This window comes from Xiphias gladius, chromosome 4 (assembly GCF_016859285.1).
Source record: "Xiphias gladius isolate SHS-SW01 ecotype Sanya breed wild chromosome 4, ASM1685928v1, whole genome shotgun sequence".
NCBI classification, from domain to species: Eukaryota; Metazoa; Chordata; class Actinopteri; order Istiophoriformes; family Xiphiidae; genus Xiphias; species Xiphias gladius.
Window position 1 is genome coordinate 13,551,701 of NC_053403.1, and position 21,302 is coordinate 13,573,002.

General features: G+C 38.8%; 1 protein-coding gene across 4 annotated transcripts; it reads left to right on the forward strand.

The window, feature by feature from the left end:
• Positions 1-345: 345 nt before the first annotated feature.
• Positions 346-20,950, forward strand: ptk2bb (protein tyrosine kinase 2 beta, b). 4 transcript variants are annotated; one of them, XM_040124754.1, is made up of 31 exons: positions 558-828; positions 6,043-6,278; positions 6,683-6,861; positions 7,005-7,092; positions 7,644-7,723; positions 8,028-8,090; positions 8,350-8,404; positions 8,494-8,634; positions 9,787-9,861; positions 10,659-10,760; positions 10,916-11,033; positions 11,154-11,193; positions 11,425-11,456; positions 11,636-11,680; positions 11,769-11,866; positions 12,118-12,199; positions 12,294-12,394; positions 12,669-12,784; positions 14,318-14,418; positions 14,660-14,749; positions 15,617-15,821; positions 16,426-16,534; positions 16,638-16,697; positions 16,811-16,933; positions 17,145-17,297; positions 17,538-17,573; positions 18,596-18,620; positions 18,749-18,783; positions 19,027-19,161; positions 19,329-19,409; positions 19,964-20,950. In XM_040124754.1, the coding sequence occupies exons 1-31, from the start codon at positions 645-647 to the stop codon at positions 20,177-20,179; spliced, it is 3,204 nt and encodes a 1,067-aa protein (XP_039980688.1). In that variant the 5' UTR covers positions 558-644; the 3' UTR covers positions 20,180-20,950. The 4 variants fall into 4 exon arrangements, with proteins under 4 accessions (XP_039980687.1, XP_039980685.1, XP_039980688.1 ...); XM_040124753.1 differs by lacking the exon at positions 558-828 and adding an exon at positions 346-376 and having other exon boundaries at positions 17,145-17,573; XM_040124751.1 differs by having other exon boundaries at positions 556-828; positions 17,145-17,573.
• Positions 20,951-21,302: the final 352 nt, after the last annotated feature.

A 21,302-nucleotide genomic window follows, 5' to 3' on the forward strand; every position in this document is an offset into this window, starting at 1 on the left:
CAACCCTCCAGCATCGTAGCATAATAGGTGTTGTACCTTCTTCTTCTCTCCTTTTCTCAGATCTTACTTGCTTCAATGTCTGCCCTAGCTTACATTATTTTCAACGTGTTTTCTGCTGTAAATTTTGCGGTCTAATAAAATTTTATAAACATTTTTTTGAGTATTTGTAACGCTCACGAAACCTTTGTTGTTATTTTCCACCCAATCATTTGAATTATATATGAATATACCTGCAATGTACAAGGTTAAACACGGTTAGACTTTCTAGTTTGTTTTTTTGTTTAGCTTGTAGCGCCATCTGCTGTTGAGACGGTGTAATCACACCATCATAACACCAATAACTGTCGTAAGTGAAGACGACTGAAAATAACCAAAGGTAAAGATGAAAGACCAAAATTCAAATGATTATATTAGTTAAGGACCGAGTTAGTTTTAGAAGTAATATACATGGTGTTCTGTAGACAGTAGTCGTTACTTCAAAGAACTTATTACGACGTGTTTTGAGCGTTTTGCAACTAGCAAAGTTTTGAAATTTTCCACACCGTTTCAAAAATCATTCGTGCGCCCGAAAGAGGCCGAAACTGCGCGGCGCGACGGGCAACTTATAGGGAGGCCATCCGCCATGTTGTCAGCGTAAGAGACGCATGAGACAAGGAAGTGGGCGCACCTTACAGCGGGACTGCAGAGGTGAGGGAGTGGCCACCTGCCGCCTTCGTGCTCAGCCAGCAGTGCGTGACAAACGAACTGTGAGAGGCCCGGACTACTCCGTGAGGGATACTAGTCTCTGTCCGGCGTTAGGTTCTCAGGGGGGAAGTCATTTGGGATCAGGTAAGACGCAAAGAAAAACATAAAGGTCTGCGTTTACGTCTGCATATCAGGGTTCTCTTTATGGCGAGGTGGGCGTACTGCTACTAATAGAAGTGGCTGCTGTAGGCCCACATTTATAGAAGTTAGTGAAATAAACAGATAGGAATGCACTCAGACGGTGTCATGGGCTTAAACGACTTGTTTTTTAGTTTAACTAATGTAAACAACATGTATTTTTCCTGTTATTATTTTTCTTTTATTGTTGGTGGGAGAGTGCAGAGTGTGAAACTTGGCTTTGAAGGTTCAATAATTGCATTTCTTTTTTCTTTTTTTTTTTTTTTCCCACGGTAATGAATTGGTTGTGAGGGCACAATGTGAAGTGCAAACTGCCATCTGCCACCACCCCCCCCCAGAAAGAAAGAACTCTGTTCGTTATCAAAGCGTGTCTGTGCAGGTGGAGGAGCAGCCAGCCACATTCCAGTGCCTGGGGTCATGACGTTGCAATACGCGGACCCTCAGCACAACACTGCGGAGGGAGCAGGGCCTGTCTGAAGGCGTGCCTGTGTTGACAAGCACCCACCGGGAAAAGAGGCTTCACTGCAACTGCTGCATTCTCATAGTTTATCGGATAGCTTGGTCTTTACAAGAGAAGAAGCAGCTCTCCCAATTCATTTCCCAGCTATACGTTAGTGGGATTTTTATCTCAAAAACAACCTCCTCTTCTCAAATGACTCAAGATAAAGTCTAATTAAGAGACACCTCGTGGGTGTGATATGATTTCTGAGAGTTGGTCGCCGACGGGTTTTCCTATAATGGCGCTACCCAAAAACACCCATGTGATGACACTGTCAGGGGTGCATGTCACGACGGAGTCTCGCCACACCACCACTGTGTATTTTACTTAAAAAAAAAAAAAAGTAGAGAGACAGAGTCAGAGATGTGAACATGTGTAAGACGGATACTGGATTTTTGAGGTCGATACCAATCCTGATATGTCTAGCAGTAGTTGTTGTTTTTTTAGTTTTGTTTTTTTAAAGATAAACACTTGACAAGCACATGAACAACTGTGTAATAATGTGCGGACAAAAAAAGCAGCGTCTGACCGCATAATTTCACTGTGGTGAACATTTTTTTCGCACATTTCCCCAGCTTTGTGCAGCGGGAACTATTACTCTAGAACATACTGTATTACGACATGACTCCCACTGCTTACAGCCTCCTCTCAGGTCTCTCAGGTGCAGCCTGGTTGACGTTTGTTGCCTCTCCCCCGGTTCCTGTTGAATTTCCTTCTCATTTGTCACAGTCTCTCGCCCAGAGTCAGTCCCCGTCGTTCACCCTCGTCCGCGTCGCGCCAGCAAATCCTGTGCATTCAATGCAAAACGCAGGAGTTTAGAGATAGAAGAGCAGCAGCAGTATTTTGCAGGAGTAACTTTGAATCTAGATAAATCTTTGGGTACTGAATGTTCCTTTTTTTTTTTTTTTTTCCTGTCTCGCTGCAGCGTTTGTTGTGGCTGAGTGTTGAAGGAGTTGGTTCACTCTACCTTGGTCACAGTTTGTTATAAAAATCTCCCACAGGAACGGTTGTTACCATAACAACTCGCGTGCCAGCATGACAGCGTGTGAGAGAAGCAACAACAACGTGTGCCTGGAAAGTGTCGCTTTTGTTCGCTTGAAAAAAAACTCAAGCGCTGTTGAAAACAAGCAGAAGAAAAGACCTTATGGCTGTCAGGGATTTTAATTGGGACTTTTTTTTTTATTACGATGTTTCGTGCCTAATATTTGTTTACTTTTTGTCGGAGCTCTACCTGACAAGACTGTCCTGCATATAAAGTAATTGGTAGACGCTTGTCCTACAAAATTACAGTATTGGAATGGCTTGATTTACACTAACAGGTTCAGAGTAGCGGCTTTTCACAAGATGAAATGAAATGATCACTTTGAAAACACAGCACCTGGACTGGATATTGTTTAAAAAAATATTTTGAAAAACATAAATGTTTTTTCCTGTTATTTTTAACAAAATATGCCAAACTTCTCAAATGTCAAATGTCTAAACAGAAGCAGCAGGTAGAAAATATAGTCTAAATTTAAACTTAAAATATGGTCTGTAAATATGTGATAGGGAATAATTAGATATACTACAAATCTGATCAGGCATTTGGTCTAGGCTTCAAAAAACCATTATCTTCTTTATTGATTAATCTGCTGATTACTTTCTAAATTAATTGATTACCAGTAATTGTTTGTTCTACACAATGCTAGAAAATAGTGGAAAATGTCCATTATGATTTCAGGTGCAAGGTGTCATTTGTAATTTGATGCCAATGTGTGGTACTCGACAGTTTTAGATGCTCGGTGCAACGGACACATTTTGGCTTGTACCAAATTGATTTTGATTTGTTACCCAGACCTACTTAGACCAGATCCAGCCCTTCACTATCCGTGTCCCATTGTTCTTTATTTTTGTGTTTAAGTGTTAAAGACTAAAACTGGACCAAAAAAAAAAAAAAAAAAAAAGTCTCAGACACTCGTTACCTGAACTAGACGAGAGGTCACGGAGATTCAACAGTGACAAAGCTCCACCACAACCAATGCGATTTATGGTGTCATTCATCATTCAGACTAGACCTTTTCTTTCCTTTTCCACCCCAGTTTTCTCTCTCTTGTTGTTTTACATAGTTGACAATTTCAGCTAAAAACGGTCTAATATATACGGAGCGAGAGACCATTTATTGAGGACTCCCCATTCACCTTTTCCCGTCATGCATCATTTCCCTTAGAGGTCCAACACACGCAAAATACTTTGGTACAGCAGGTTTTACAGTATACTGTATGTCACCGTGTTTACCATTGCTTCTTCCAGGGTAGCCAAGGAATGTACATGTATATCCAGTCCTCCATATACTTTAATACATGGATGTTTCCTTTTTTTTTTGTAAACGTAATCTTAAACTTCCCCCTCTGCTCCCTCTGTCACTTCTCTCAGGCCTCACACACCCAGGTGATGGTGCAACATGCCGGCCAGGCTGCGCATTCATCTTCTTTCTCTTTTCCTTTCTCTCTCTCTCACTACGTGCGCGCACACACACACACACACACACAAACACACACACACACACACACACACACACACACACACACACACGAACACACAAACACACCCACACACAGCCCTGCTGGGGAATTCATGGCCTCTGGCTAACAAAACACAGCCGTGTCCAACAGCGGCGGAAAGCCCTGAGAGAGAAGCTAACACAGCTCAGCTCCTTCACAGCAGACTAACAGCGTGGAGCTTCGTTTATGAGAAAACATGTTATGACAGCTAGAAGGCACTTTACTGACGGACACTGCTGTGAGGTGGGTAACTTGGAGGAATCCCTAGTTCACAACTAGGTGCGTTGTCAAGGTAGCTTTTAAGTATTTAGCTCTCTCTTACTCTGTTTGCTGAGTCAGTTCTCCCCCCAGATATTTGATTGACAGAGCAGAATATGAACATGAGGGGTAGAGTGTCAGGTTTAATGTTTGTATTCATAAGGTGAGAGCAGCTCTGGATGTATTTTCCTGACTTTTTATTTGACGCATCAGGTGGTTGCCTTTCTCAGTGTCAGACGTAACCTTAAAGTTCTATCAGTGTGTGTGCAGGCTTTCAGCTTTTTTCGCCTATGCTGGAGACATGTGAAACGACTGTTTCCGGGTGTGTAGTTGTGGCTCTGACTGTGGCTATGTGCTATAGTTTTCTTTTCATAATGTACACTATCCGTCACCATGTTTGTTCAGTGGTTGGAGCAGAATCCCTTGTTGCTGGGATGCATTTTCTTATGATGTATTCATGTCTTAAAGAAATAGTTAGACATTTTAGGAAATGCACTTATTTGCTTTTTTTTGCCAAGAGTTAGATAAGTAGATCAATACCGCTCTCATGTCTGTACAGCAAATATGTAGCTGGAGCCAGCAGCTGGTTAGCATAGCTTAGCACAAAGACTGGAAATAGGGGGAAACAGCTAGCCTGACTCTGCCCGAATGTAACAAAATCCACCTAGTCGCACATTTAAAGTTTACTATCTAACAAACTGCATCTTGTTTGCTTAATTACATTACAAAAACTAAAATGTAAAAACGACCTCACGACAACGAATTTAAGTCAGTGCGTTAAGCCATGAAATATCAAGTGATAGTGGTACATGACCCCCTGTAAAACCACAAATTGTTGTTTTTACACTTCAATTTTTGTACGTACTAAACAAAAAAGATACAGCGGGTTACATAGTAAGCGTTACAGGTGCTGATAGACGGACATTGTTACCTTCAGACAGACTAGTTGTTTCTCATGCTTCCAGTCTTTATGCCAAGCTAAGATAATGTCTCCTGGCTTTAGTTTATAATTGAATGGACAGACGTGAGACTTGTATCGATCTTCTCATCTAACTCTTGGCAATAAAGTGGGTAAGAGTATTTCCCAAGATACCAAATTATTTCTTTAGGAAACACAGGAGAGCTGCTTCCTTTCTACATTTGGAGTTATTTTAACCCCACTCTTATATGTAGGACAAATCAACACATGACGCATTAAAGCCTGGAGCTAAGAGGCTGCTACGTAAGCTGGTTAGTCATCACTCTGTCATTCACTGTTGTTCGGTTTCCGGTGAGTGTTGTCTCTGTTTGCTAAATTTCGTTGTCCTGTTTAACCTGTAGACAGGTAGTTTCCCAAAGGCTGTCACTCCCACGTTGTGTTTTCAACAATAATGAATTGAAATTTCGCCTATATTCACCTTTAGAGGAAAAAAAGAGAATTATTAAGGAGTTTTCCCTGTTGATATAGAGGATACAAGTCTCTACACTGTCATGATTTTGTTCTATGAATCACACAGGACCTCGCTTGGAGTCACGGTTAGGAATTGATTTAATCAGCGGATTTCAGAATCATATTATGTTAGTCATAGACACCACATGAATTCACAGCATGAATGTGAAGCATAGTCTGACTGTAGTACTACGCTGTAGCAAGTCAAAAGCGTGTACTCTCATGTTACAGACAGTAGTTTCATAACAGGCCTTCAATCATTATATGGACTTGAATGTACCTGGATTGCAATTTTGAAAACCAGCTCCAACTTATAAAAAAAAAACCTCTGTTCTTTCTGGTAGATTGTCTACTTCGGCGTTGAAACTGCTTAAACATTGACATATGGTCCCAAAATATCTAAATTCAAATATTTTTCTTTTATCTTTCGAAAGGATGTTGTGAATATGATGGTGCCAACCCAACCTTGAGAATGTATGAGGTGATGTCCGGTGACACCATATCCTGGAAGGTGCCAAGTCCAAGACAAAGTGGCACAGAATCCAGCCCCGAATCACACTTCACTGGGGACGGAGGACCCGTCAAAATCCTTAAAGTGTGCTTCTGCACCAACAACAACCTTGGCAAGAATTTCAAGCTGGTCAAATGTGACGGCTCCTGGCAAATTAGGGTGAGAGTAATCTACGAAATATGGGGAAGGGAGTTGACATATGATGCGAAATTGTAGTTTATCTTAGATAATTTTGGTAACAAATCAAAGATGATCTGTCAAGTTTGAAGCATGTGTTGTTTGTTTGTACCTGAGCTGGAGAGGATGGCGTTTTTGGGCTTTTTTTAAGATGTACAAAAGTTGATAAATCCCTTTTCAACTTGCAAATAATCGTATTCTGTCATTCAATGTAAGCAATAGGCCAAAAAAAGAAATTGCTAGTGCTTTGTTTCATGAGTTTAGCTCTTAAACATAAACCGGAAGCAAGTGTCCACCACAGAGTGTAATATTTGGCAAAGATGACTAAAAATCCACGATAAAAATTTGAATGAGGCCTTTTGAACTTTGCACATTGTGTCATTCAGGCCATCATTCGTTCAATTCTGGTGTGCGGTCGACTGGGGCCGAATATAAAACATACAGGAAGTTACGGTCTCCTGCTGAAACACTTGAAGTCTGAAGAAATCCACTGGCTGCATCCAGATTTGACTGTCGGAGAGGTAGAACAACGCTATGAGAGCCATCATGTGGAAGCTGAGTGGAGGTACGGATGGATTACTAGGACGTTTATCCAAGATCTCCTTTTTTTTTTTTACTCTAGAGTTTAAATGTTATGAAAGACATTTACGGTGTATGAAATTAAAGCACTGCATTTCATAAACTCCCATGGTTTCTACTTGAATTCAGGTATGACCTCCGTATCAGATACGTTCCCGTCAATTTCCTGCAAAAATTCGGAGATGACAGATCTACGTTGCTGTATTTTTACCAACAGGTAACAAGCTACAGTGTATTTTATTTTTTTACTTTTTGGCTGGCGCAGATCCATGGATATTTGGCTATAAGAAGTGGTGCTGGCTCACTGCAAAAGAGAGCAGTTGTCAATGTGTCCAGCAGAGTCTACAAAAAATAATGTAAAACCTTAAGTGCTATAATTACTAATAATAATTATAAAACTATAGGTTATTTCCGAGGTAATTACCTTGAACTCGGTGCAGTCTCTCTTTGCTGCATTTTTCCTCATCACTCCCTGTCTCGTGCAAAATATACTGACTTTTAGCTACAGCAGGTTATCAGTACACAGGTAAGCAGTCTGTCATCACCACCTTTCCGTAATTAGAAGTACATGAAAGCTGTGTTGTTGGCCATTAATGTCGATACAAAAAAAAGTCCCATGATGGGAAGTGGGAAAATAAAAAATAAATACATTAATCAATTTTTAGTTTTGCCGCCATATGCAGATTATTTTTAAAGTGATGGAATAGTCCAGTATAACTGGCATATATATATTGGTATACCTGATTTGTCTGTTTAACTTTACGACAGGTGCGTAGTGATTACATGCAGCATCATGCCAGTACAGTCAGTGATGGGATGGCACTGCAGCTCGGGTGTTTGGAGATCAGGTGAGTCTCTGCATTCCTCTCTGCATTTTTTTGCTCTCGCAGGTTAAACAATGTAATTCTATTTGTTTAACAGTGATAAGGGTGAGGTGACTGAGTTGTTTGGGTTCATAGTATACTGGACACGTCCATGTGTTATACTGTACGTGTTCTCATAATGTTCATGTTTTAGTGCTGTAAGCTTGGAAAAATACAGATGATAGACGAGATGACATTCAGATTGTCAGTGTGTAGTAGCAGGTTATAAATTAACTTATTGTTTAGGATACACAAACTCACAAGCTTTGTTTTTACTCTCTTTTTACAGGAGGTTCTATAAAGACATGAATGCAAAAGGTCTAGAGAAGAAGTCTAACTTTGAACTGCTAGAGTAAGACTTTATTTTCTCTCAACTTTATAACTTAAATTTTGATATATTTGATATCATTTTTCTTGAAAGATGACATGGTCCTGTATTGGTTGAAAATGAGCCTTGAGTTTATTAAAGCCTTTTTAAATCCCAATTGGATAATGTTAAAAATGCCTGGTAACACCGTGACAACCAATTTTGACATTAGGATCATTATGATGTGTTCATCTAGCAGCAATATTCATGTCATTAATTCCTCCATCTTATTTTACAAATAAAGAAAAGAAGTGGGCCTGGACCTTTTCTTTCCTCAACAACTGATTAACAGCATGAAGGTAAACCATCCCAACCTTGGGTGAAGTATAAATGACCAGACACGTCATGTACAAATTATAACAATTTCAATGTCTCTGTTGTGATCCAGTCAAGGCAGCTACGGAAGTTGATTCAGCAAACATTTCAACAGTACGCAACACTCAAGGAGGACGACTGCATGGTCAGGTTTTTTGAGACCCTCAAAGAATTCGTCAGCTATGACGAAGAGGTCTTCCCATGTGAACTAGTGGTGAGCAACAACATTATGTCGACCTGATACTGAACAATGAAAGGTCTCTTCCCCTAAATCCTATGGTAGTCATTGTTGTGGATTTCAGGAGCTCCTAACACGGATTTACTCATGATCCTATTAATATTACAAACATTAAAGGCTCTATTTTCGTGCTGGCGCACGGCACAAAATGCAGTGGTGCACACATGAACTGGTATTTTCCTCAACTGCGCCGGCTTGGTGTCTTGGTGATTTGTTGTGCACTTCTTTGGGCGGAGAGGCGCATAAGAGGGTGTGGTGATGGGCATTCAGTAGTGCACTGCAGTCGTGGTGCTAGGAATTAGTGCACTGTGCTCAGCATACTTTTTTCCCATAGTATTATGGTCACTGTATTGGATGAAATCACATATGAACCTCCCCAGAGCCACGCAAGCCCCTTTATTCATTTTTTTTATTTTCTGGTTTTCAACCTACAGACCTATGATCAAGCAGAGAAAAGAGTTCTCTATTTGACTGGCATTAATGCCAGCTAGACAGAACAAAGACTATTGCGAGCTTCTTATCAGTTCTGTAATCTATGACAGTTAGTGGGTAGTGTCTACTGACCGCCTTTCCTTTTCTGTTGTGAGTCTCCTTACAGCCATCTGAAGGCAGCAGGTACCGTATGGCAGTATGGTGGTATTTAAGGGCAGATGGTCATGGATCATTGTATGATAAATATACCGCCACACGATTACGCACAGAAAACATGATGATTGTGATTTTTTCAAGATGTCCAAAATGACTTCAAGAGTGAATTCAACTTAAAACAGAAATCATCTGTCTGCTTCTGGCAGTATATTTGAGCAGCTGTATTCATATTTTGACATCTCAGACAACAACGAGTTTCCTCTGACTAAAGCTCTCTACGGGATTCTCAAACTTTCATGGTTTCGGGGAGAGTCCTGTGTTTAAAGGGGACAAAAGTAGTGAATGTGATTACAAGGACACCTATAACATATGATAATGTCTTCTTTCTGATCCCACCGCGTTTCCAAGTGCACCTGGCCAAGAAAATACCAAAGTGCGCTTGGCACGCTACTGGTACACTGGGCAGGGCACGTTTGCCTGCGCTCGGCGCTGCGCAGAAGCGTTCACGAATAAAGGGCACTAATACTCATTTGTCAACAGCAAGGTTGGAGTCTGTCGGTGGAGTTGGTCATCGGGGGAAGAGGCATTCGCCAACGCACACAGAAGAATGCAGCGGTAAGCATGGTGAAGATTTAGGTATTTTTTGAGAGCACTTTGACCTTCCATCATACAGAACACTGTGTTATACATCTGGTCTATCTATCCTTGTTGTAGGATTTTTGTTAAAGGAATAGTTGGGCATTTTTGGGAAATACGATCATTTGCTTTCTTGCCGAGAGTTAGACAAGAAGATTAATCTCATGTCTGGGTGTAAAAAATAAAGCTACAGCCAACAGCCAGTTAGCCTAGCTTAGCATAAAGACCTGCAGTAACAAAATCCACCTAGCACCTCTAAAGCTCATTTTGGTTTTTGTATGGATTATACAACATAGACATAACATGATATTAGTATGTTTTAGAAGCTGTGGTAGGTGGATTTTTTTTATCAGTTCGCCAAGTTAGTGTAGGTTTTTCCCGTTTTCCGTGTTTATGCTAAACTGAAATAACCAGCTTGTGGCTGTAATTTCATATTTAGCGCACAGACATGACAGTGGCATCGATTTTCTCATCTAACTCTTGGCAAGTAAGTGATTAAGCATATTTCCCGAAATGCTGAACCGTTCCACAAAGTTATAATTTCTGAAAATATAATATTTATATACTAAAAGTGTGGTGGGTTAAATGAATTCTGCTCGATCGCTCTGCCACACGACCTTATCATGTCTCAACATATTTTCCAAAGACACTGGTTTCTTGACATTGTTACCAGCCATCAGTGGAAACTACACCGTTACGGATCTCACACAGTGTTACAAATATAATCAGCCCCATCATAATTTAACTTATTGCATTCCTTTCCTTTTGTGCCTTAGGCTGTGTTTCTTGCTGACTTCAAACAGATCAAGAAAGTACAATGCTTATCTCAGAGCGACGGCAAGGCTCTCCTTAACCTCGACGTAGAGGGGGCCAGACAAGTAAATACCACAACAACACAATCTACCTATTATGTAATATTTCTCCATACAGTTTGAAAGCAGCTAGTTAGTAAGTATATTTACTATAGAGAATGATTGCACAGGAAATGTAATATGTGCCTCCTTTGTCATGCCCCTTTTTTTTTTCTCTCTAGCGTCTATCGATCAACGTGGCCACAGTCCCCATGGCAGAGAACATGATGGACCTCATTGATGGGTACTGCCGCTTGGAAAATGAAACCGATGATACTGTTATCTACCGACCAAATAAAGGTGCGGATGAGTCAGCTACTTCTCTAATTGAAGTGATTAAAACATTGCTGGAATACGTAAAAGCTTGATTATAGTCTTTAGGAAATGTATTATTTAAGCTTAACTGGAATTCTATCCTAGATGCTAATACACGAAGTCCCCTACCTGAGATTCCAACAGGGTGAGTGGATTGTGACTGTTTTACAACTTGAAATGATTTGTCCCCTCTCAGCCTCAGTGTAGCTGCAGAGTCCAAGCTGTACTCATTCCCTTTGGTTGTAATATGAAATGAAAAGTTAGTTATTGATGAGAGGGGCTGTTTTATTGAATCATGCTGTCAGCGCTCTGAAGAGCCATAAATTGAAAATATATGACCGGGGCATTCTCTCATCCTGTCTTTTCTCTGGAGCAGCAGAGACACCAGCTCGGTCAGACACAGTATGGGTGAGCTGACAGTTTTCAGAGTTTTACAAAACCTCCATTGTACAACACAGCACACAGAGTATTCATTTCAATTTTAAACAGCAGAATGTTTCTGTAATTATCTTACAAAAAAGTATATTGAGGGTGGTACCGAAATTATGATCAAGAGAAAAAAAAAGTTATTTCTTTTGTATTTGCAGGTTCAGATATCTACTGTGAGATTCTTGATGAAAGGCCGAAATCAGGTTTGTCCAAAGTTTGTAGTTATATCATTTGCAAAATAAGACCTGTGGAAACTCACTTTTTTGGGCTTTAATAAAAATTTTACTCTAGTTGTGAAGTATGGGATTGACCGAAATGACATCGTTCTTGGCCGAATTCTTGGTGAGGGTTTTTTTGGTGAAGTCTACGATGGATTTTACAAAAAAGCTGTAAGTGTATCTTACTACTGTATATGTACTGTATATATATATTCATTCTAACAGCAAAAAATGATTAAAATCTATAAAATTACCTATAAACCAATTATAGATTATCAGGTGGGAGAACTAGCTTATATTCACTTCAAAGGCACAAACAGGCTCGACTACGTACACAGTGTGCTGTTTGCATAAATACTCTTAGTAATTTCCATTGAAATGTTTACAGAATCACTGTGTCTTTTTGTTTGTTGATTGAACAGAATGGAGACAGGATCAATGTGGCAGTGAAAACCTGCAAAGACTGTTCACCCGATGTGATGGAGAAGTTCATGAGTGAAGCAGGTAAATACAGAAATGTGTAGAAAATAAAAGAATGACGGTTAAACGGTAACTATGACAACAACAATAAAATTTGTGAACTCTGTGTATTTGCCAGTAATTATGAAGAACCTCGACCATCCTCACATCGTCAAACTGATTGGAATCATAGAGGAGGATCCTGTGTGGATTGTCATGGAGCTTTATCAGTATGGAGAGGTTAGTGCCAGCCATGATTTCATGTTACAATTTATTTTGATTCAGTCTCATCTGAATTGATGTGTTTTAGTTTAAGAGGGCATCAACAAGATTGACACAAAAAAGGACTAAAGCTCATTGACGTGTCCAAAAGCAACATGAGTCCCGTCTGATTTTTGTGCAGATAGATCTATTTGCATGAGAGAAAGACAAAGTGTAACGGAGATGCTGTATGTCTTTGCCGACGTAGACTCAGTAAATTCCTGTCCTAACTTAAAAGTTGATGACGTTGCAGCTCGGAAACTACCTGAGTCAGAACCAGAACAAGCTGCCAGATATAACCCTGGTGCTGTTCAGCCTGCAGATCTGCAAAGCCCTGGTCTACCTTGAAGGGGTCAACCTGGTACACAGGTGAAAGAATATTTTTCGTTTGTATTCAGGGAGTGGTGATACTGTTACTGTCTCTTATTCATATTGTTCCTATCATCCAAAAATTTAATAAACCAAAATGCACTGTATTAAACAGAAATATCTTGTCTTAACATATGAGGAAATGGTTGAATGCTTGTCATAATCAATTTGTGTCTATTCAACTGACAAATCTAGAAAGGTGCTTTCCTATATTTTTGTTTTTTAGTAAATTAATAGAGCAATAATAAAAACAACCATGACATTTTCTTTAAAGGTCGCTAGGTTATGTATTTGTGAATGTTAGTTTTAGCTCATTATTGTACAGGAAACAACTAATGAATCCTGAAACTATTCAATGGAAAAATCACAGACAAAGTCATTATGACAAGATATAAAAGAAAAACAAGGCAATATAAAAAGAGGAATAAAGTAAATATAATTTAAAAAATAAAATAAAAAGAACTATATGGAAAAAATAGAATAAATAAATGCTAATTACAGTGCAGTGCAACATATGAATACCCACAAATTTATTTAGAAATTTTTAGATAATTGCCTATGTAATTGATTTTTGTAGTAAACCTGACTATAAGGCCCCTTAAATTGTTATACAGAGAACCAAGGCCATGGTGTTTGTCCAGTATGTCTCTGCTGAAACTGTCTTAATTTCTTCAGATAGGAGTACAGTGATAGGTTTTTCACAATTTAAATAAATTAGGTCTTTTGTTGCTGCTGCTGCAAAAAAAAACGTTTTTGTGATTCTTCTGAGGCACAATCTGTAATATTCTTAGCTCATCACGCTGAGTTACAGTATATTCTTGAAACGATTTGATCATTCTGAAATCTGGTGAGATATCTTGTCGTTACCATGAGATACTGGACAGTTTTAATTCACATAAATGGAGAGGAAAATGACGGGTTGATATTCATGTTGATGGATATAGGAAAGACTCAAATCAAAATTTGGGGCGGAGGCATCAATGGTCTGGAACCAGATAAAAAAAGCATCTGAATGAAAAGTGGAGTCATATAAGGTATTGACAATGGAAAACTTTCTATTTAAACTTGCAATATTTCTACTAAAAGACATGGCTACATGAAGTTGACTTGAGCTGACAGAAAACCATGCTTCACTTGTTGTTTCTGGGGAATATTATCAACAGGTTTCAGGCAGAAAAGCAACCACTCAAGGATTCAGTCTCCTTTGAAGTGGAACACAGACAAAGGAAATTAGTTTTTGCCTGTGTGGAAAATGTAAACATTCCTTTTGTATTATTTTCTGCTTCAGTTACTGCAGCGCTGCAGTTACTAAGAGGCAAATTTAGCTCAGTCAGTGAAGGCTAAGGGCTATTTTAGACACTCTGCTCTACCCGTAACCGACTCCATCAAGTTATCAGTTAAGTGATAATACGCAAGATCAAGTTCCTCTACAAATTCCGCTTGTATCATCTGTATATCTTACCAACATCATCTACATCACTACCCACACAAAGTTGAACTTTTTCTTTCTGTGTTGCTCATGTCTTCTCACAGAGACATCGCAGTCAGGAACGTGTTAGTTGCCAGTCCAGAATGTGTGAAGCTCGGAGACTTTGGTCTGTCGAGGTACATCGAGGATGAAGAATACTACAAAGGTAACAGAGGCAAACTGGGAGGACAAAAGCTGATTCGACAGGATTTTTTCAGTCACCTCAGAGTCTAAATTGTAATACATTTCACAATCAACTGTCAGATTAGACAGAATGATATTTGAAAGAGATATATGGCCAGATAGATTTCATAATAACTTACAGGCAAAGGCTTGTGTGAAACAATACGTTGACCACATTTTACCACTATGACTGTAAAAAACAAACTTCTCCCATTTCTCTGCAGCGTCTATTACACGGTTGCCCATCAAGTGGATGGCACCAGAATCCATCAACTTCAGACGTTTCACCGCAGCCAGCGATGTCTGGATGTTCGGTGAGCCATGCATTAACCTACGACAGCTTAGTGCAAAAACATTCGGTTTCTGATAAGTGACTATTTGAATGTTGTCCTCTATAACAAATCATTTCAGGAACATATTTATGATTCGTGTTTTGAGCCAAAAAAAAAGCGAACTATCAAAAACAAAGTGGCAATCTGTATTCATTGCTTTTGAAACAGGAAGCATATTTTATACATACAGGAAACACATGATTGTCACATGGACTGAGCTAGATGTTAGTGTTTTCGTATGAGCTTAGTTTATTTGATTGTGATAAGTCCATACACTTAGTTTAGGTGTAATACTGTTGATACTGATTTATTGTGTGGAATCTCTATGCCTAAAGTTTTGTTTAGTATGAAATGCACTGTGTGGCCATGAAGTAGATCAGAAGTTGGTGCTAATACGGTAAAAAGTAGAGATACAGTTGATAGCCCGACTATGTATGATGCGATTGTACGTGTTTGTAAAAACATATATCGAGTGGTCTCTAACCCATAAGCTGCTTCTCCCTGATGAGGGTAATATAGAAAGAGTGACAGAAAATTAATCAGCAACTATTGTGTATATCAAATGATCATTTAGGCCATTTCTCAAGTAAAAATGAAAAGCATTTTCTACTTCCTGCTTCTCAGTTGTGGTGATTTCCTGTTTTGTGCATTGCATCACTGTCTTGTGTTGCACCGCATCACCAAAGAGGCCTCCATGCTGTTGCTTTGTCTTTCCTAATGTACTGATTTACATCTGTATTGCTTAAGCTTTTTCATGTAGTCTTGCCACAGAATTTCATAATGAAGAATGAATTACTGGGTGAACATACTCAAGCATGTTTTCGTTTCCGTGTTTGTATTTCTCTGTAGCTGTGTGTGTGTGGGAGATAATGAGTCATGGGCAGCAGCCATTTTTCTGGCTGGAGAACAGAGACGTAATCAACCAGCTGGAGCAGGGCATCAGGCTGCCCAAACCAGACAACTGCCCCCCTGCCCTCTACTCACTCATGACCCGCTGCTGGTCCTACGACCCCAGAGAGAGACCTACTTTCACTGAGCTGGTGGTCAAGATCAGGTATGTCTGTGCTAAATTTGAAAAGAGCTCCACTCTTACAAAAAAGACTGACTGCACGGAATAAAAATGAATTCAGGCCCAGATAGCTGAGCCAGTCAGTTAGAATGATGACATCCGGTCACATTTAGAAGTTGGATCCTGTGATGACCTCTCCGTTCTCCTCGCTACTGATGAATGACGAAATAACCCACAGCGCTTTATATAAGTAATGTTAAGTGTTTTTCTAAATTGCCAATTTCATTTGACTCATAAACAAGGACAAAAGCCTCACAGTGATGGTTACATTGATAAGTCGTTACATTGATTTATTGTAGTCTCTGCAAAGATGCAGTCATCGTGTTAATTTACTGTGAATCCAACTATCTACTCAGAGTTAGTTTGATATAGAAGAAGTTAGATCCATTGATTGCTGGTTTTTAAATTGAAATAATTAAGATGAGATAATGTATAGATAATAAAAAATAATATACATTTTATAATATATAAAGATATAATATTGAAAATCAGCAGTGTCATGAATTCAGTCTATAAAAAAAACAGCCCTTTAGGTGTGTTTTTATACCTTTAACTTACAAAGATTAAACTGTTGTCTTAAATTTGTCAGTGATGTCCACAAGATGGAAAAGGAGCAGGAAGTCGAGAGAGAGAGGGACAGAGCTCGCTCCACAAAATGTTTTGATCCCAAGTTCCAATTTAATGAACCTCCTCCCAAGGTATAAATCCCTGTCAAATTCAGCCACTGTTATATTTTTACAAAATGGCACACAATTCAAATTTAATGCATGTACATTTTTAAATCTTTTACCTTCACTGTAGCCTTCAAGAATGAAACCAGGGCGGTTTGGGAACACGCTCAGTATTGGTCTACACATTCAGGTATATTAGTGTACCCGGGTAACCTCTTAAGATGCCAGTTTCCTTCAAGATGACAGACTCAAAAATGTTTTTAAACGCAGGTATGTAATTGGTATGTGTGTTTATCTGTGCAGCTGAATGAGGCTTTGTGTGCCAGCTCACCTGATCTGGCCAGCCCAAGTGAATATCAGTCTCCCGTCGACACAATGAACAATCTTACACTGCCAGTCAGGTCCCCTCGACGTCGCAGCATGGGGGTAAGAAACTCTGAGCTCTCAGTTTGAAGGTTTAAGTTTCTATTTGTGTGTCCATTTGCTTACATTTTTAAGTCACATGTTCAAATGTAGATAAACCTAAAATACTAAAGCACTGCATTTTATTAAGTAAAAACTGTATCAAGAGATAAAAAAAAAGACAAATATTGTGTGGTATTAATCACTCTGTCGCATTTCCCTGGTGCTCTTGTAGGAGAATGAGTTTCCCCGTGTGGAACGAAACAGCAGGGAAGATGCGCAGCGCCTGTGGCAAAAGGAGAAACAGAATAGGCAGGACACTCTCCGCCAGCAGAAAGCGCAGATGATGGAGGATAAAAAGTGGCTGCAGAAGGAGGAGAAACTCCTGGTGGGGAACAGAGGATCATTAACTTTAATCAACCCCCTCTCTGTGTCTCTGTGTCCCCCCGCTCCTGAAATCAAAGTGGCCCTGGAGGCCACGCTGAACGAGGCATCGTTAAACAATACCAACCCACTCGTTCACTCTCGACGCCCCGCTAGTCTTAAATTGAATGTTCCTCTGATAGCAGTTCCAAAGAGAGGTTCCAAGTCCATATTTGTTAAAATGAACCTGCCTGTTCTTTTACAGGACCCCATGGGACCAGATAATGCCGCCAGCCCAGTGGTAGGTATCTGCCTATACACACTGTGATTTCAATCACATTAAAGGAAGAATCGATTTAAATTAGAAATATTTGCATTTATTGAATTTAAATTTAACTTTTAAAATGCTTGAACATTGTTACCAAATGGCTTTTGTTAATATCTTTGGTCTTTGTCTTCTTTTTATTCCCACTGGAAAAGTGACCAGGTGTAGTCAGCATGACATCACACAACATGTAGTAGTTTATGCAGTTTGCAGGATGTTTTCAGTTCAGTTACAATGGAGATTGAAAACATTCAGCTGCCAAAAATGTCCGTAAGAAGTAACAGTAAAGTAAGCCTGATTATTTAAAGTGGAAATCAAAGCAATTAAAGTGCAATGATGCCAGTGATTACCAGAAAAAGAAAAAAACACTACAACCACTCTTCTGTATGTGTGACAATATTAATAATATTAATGTTAATTATATTTCATATATGCAAATACACAAAGTAGTATAAGAGAAAGGACACAAAAATATTGCATGTTTTTCTTCCCCTTGTAGTGATCACAAATAAATTAACTGATGAACTTATTTGCAGCAATCAATTACAATCATAACTCAAGTCATATATCAATGCAACACATTGTTTTTGGTGTTGTCAAACTCTGGGCCTTCTGGGAAATGTAGGAAACTGCCATCTGAAGCACAGGAGGCATGTTTAGAGAATTTGGATACGCAAGTTTTAATCACAACAAATAGAGTAATTGTCACAGATATACAATATACAAGGGGATATACAGTAAAACAGTTTAATCAAAAACGAGGGGGACTTTTCCTTTAGGTTTCTGTTTCTTTATACTTGTCTCAGATGGAAACTAAATTAAATCTAGTAAACATTTTGGTCTGAAATGAGTTCCTCCGCTATTTACTAGGATTACCTTTCTGCACTATTGATAATAGATAATAGATAATGTGAACCGTTGAATATCTTCGTAGTGACAGTCTGGACAGGATTTATTTTCTAGTCCTCATGAGATTTTTCTTTGTCTATTCTTTTTAGTCCCCTGAAGATGACACAGAGAATGGTGAGTGCTCAAAGAAATTCACAAATTCCCATTAACTAAATTCTGAAGACTATTATGTCTCTCTTAGTCCTCCCGATGTTCTTTTCTTTCTCTCCTTCTCTTATAACGTTCATCTTTCTGCCTCACAGCACCGCCAGAGAAGCCCCCACGGCTCACAGCGCAGGTAATTATATCAGTTCATTTTTTGGATTGTAATATCTTTTTATCTAATTGAAAAGACCATTTAATATTATTAGCTTTGATTTTTTGATAAAAAGAATTTATAATGAAGCCAGACATTTGAAAAAAAAATGTAATTACCCCTCAGCTGAAATGGCACTGATGTCACCAAGCATTTTAAATAGCGTCCAGTTTAAAATAATGAGTATTTTAATTACTAAAAAATACATTATTCTCTCTGTATTAGCCTGCACCCACAGCTGAACTGGACCGTTCTGATGACAAAGTCTATCACTATGTCATGGACTTGGTCAAAGTTGTTGTTCAGCTCAAGAATGACATCGCTGAACTGCAGCCGGATGAATATATCACCATCATCAAGGTATAATGAAACAGGTTTCTGTTTTTTTTGTTTTGTTTTTTTTTTCTAAATTTATTTACAGTTTGTTGCTGTTTGGTTGGCAAATTTAGGGGAAATGAATTCTAATCGAAGACAAATTTCTTGAGTCATACAGCTGATTTATTCTCTGCATTGATCTCTGACCGCAGTCTGTAGGGATGGCTTTACGAGATCTGATTCGCAGTGTGGATGACATACTGCCCACCTTACACGAGTCTGTCAGGACTGAGGTACACTATATCATCTGCTGCTTGTCGGCTCTGTTTTCTCATTTCTCTGCTTCCTGTCCTTATTGTTTTTTCCCTTTCCCCCATGCTAGTCCCTCTGTTTGTCCCTGAAACAAAAAGTGACAGAATACCTCTTCAAACAAAAAGATAAAAAGGAAACTGCCCTTTTGGTTGCTTTTCTGACATCTGACATCCAAAGTTGGTTTTCTACAAAGCTGGTTTTCTACAAAGCCATACTTCTCAATTTATCAAAAATTATATATAAATTTAAAATGTGATGCATTTCTTGCTCATTCACTCAACCCTGCATATACTGCATGTATCGAAATAATAATAATAATAATAATAATGATAATAATATGATGTAGAGTGGAATCAACATATTCCTTTAACAATTTCAACAGAAACTGAACATTTATACATTTCACAAAGATATTATTTATTTCTATTTAATTTGATTGCAATATAATGTTATCGTTTTCATTTTGTCTATGCCCACTGTAAAATATTGGTGAGAAAATGAATTTAAATCCATTGTTTATTTACCGCTGCCACAGATCGAGGGAACCCAGAAGCTGCTGAACAACGACATGGCGGAGTTGATCAGTAAAATGCGGTTGGCCCAGCAGAACGCCATCACCTCTCTGAAGGAGGAGTGCAAGAAACAGTTGCTGGCTGCAGCACACACTCTGGCTATGGACAGCAAGAACATGTTGGATGCTGTGGACCAGGCAAGAGTCAGGGCCAACTTAGCCAAGCCTGTGGCCCCCTAGTGGACTGTAAACTTTCTGTTTGAGTTTACACATTTACCTTAAATCAGACTTTTTCTCATCGGTCAGTCAGAAATAACATTTGCACACAGTTGAATATTTTTGTTGTGAACATATTGCTTAAACTAAGCCTGCAGCAGCCATTGGTACTTTGGACATTCATCATCATGTGAATGTGTGTTGTTAAATTTAAATATATAATGGTACAACTCAGGCCAACTTGGAAAAAAAGAATGGGTATGCTTACCAAAAGTAGTTTGTATACTGAAATGGGTGTTTTATAGGATAGTCTACAAATACCAGGCATGGTATTTAGGAAGTTCTGACAAACTTCATTTTGTGTAAACAGCTCTCATTTGTGATTGGTGAGTTATTGATTTTTATAATCTGCTCAGAAACCGAAATGTCTTTGCAAATATAAAATGTGCCTCATGACAAATACAATAGGTTTCACTGCAAAAAAATAGAAATAACATAATAATGTAATGTAAATTAAAACTCGAGTTCACTCTTTCAAACCTGTCAATAGTAAACCTGTCTGAAATGTAAAGATGACAAAATGAAAAGGTTGGTCAGCTAGCAAAAATATTTTATATATCTCTGCGTCTTTTAGTGTCACTATGACACATTATGTTGAAATTATGAGCATTATATATAAATTATGATGATTTCGGATACTCAAAGGTTTTTGTATTATGTCTGTTATCATTATCATAATAAATGAAATCCTAGCACACAACTGAAATGATATAAAAATAAATATCATGATGTATACTACTGTACATGAATGCCTGTTCCCTGAAGCGTACCTCTTGTTGATGCTGAGTATTTAAATGAATGGATGTTTTGTGTTTCCTCTCACTATGAGATCTGTGATCACGCACTGGAAATTATCCTCCTGAACTCTGAATTTGGATCCCTCAGAAAATCTTAACATTCCTGGAAGATTGACCAGTCAAAAAAAAAAAAAAAGCTGCTGGGAAGGAAGTAATGAATTGTGCAGATTAAGAGCAGACCGAAGGGGCCAGAAGGAGAGCACAGACAGTTATAATTCACTTTAGCAAACGGCTTAAGCAAAGGTTAGCTTTCCTTTAATCTACTTTATAGGTGGCACAACATAACCAGC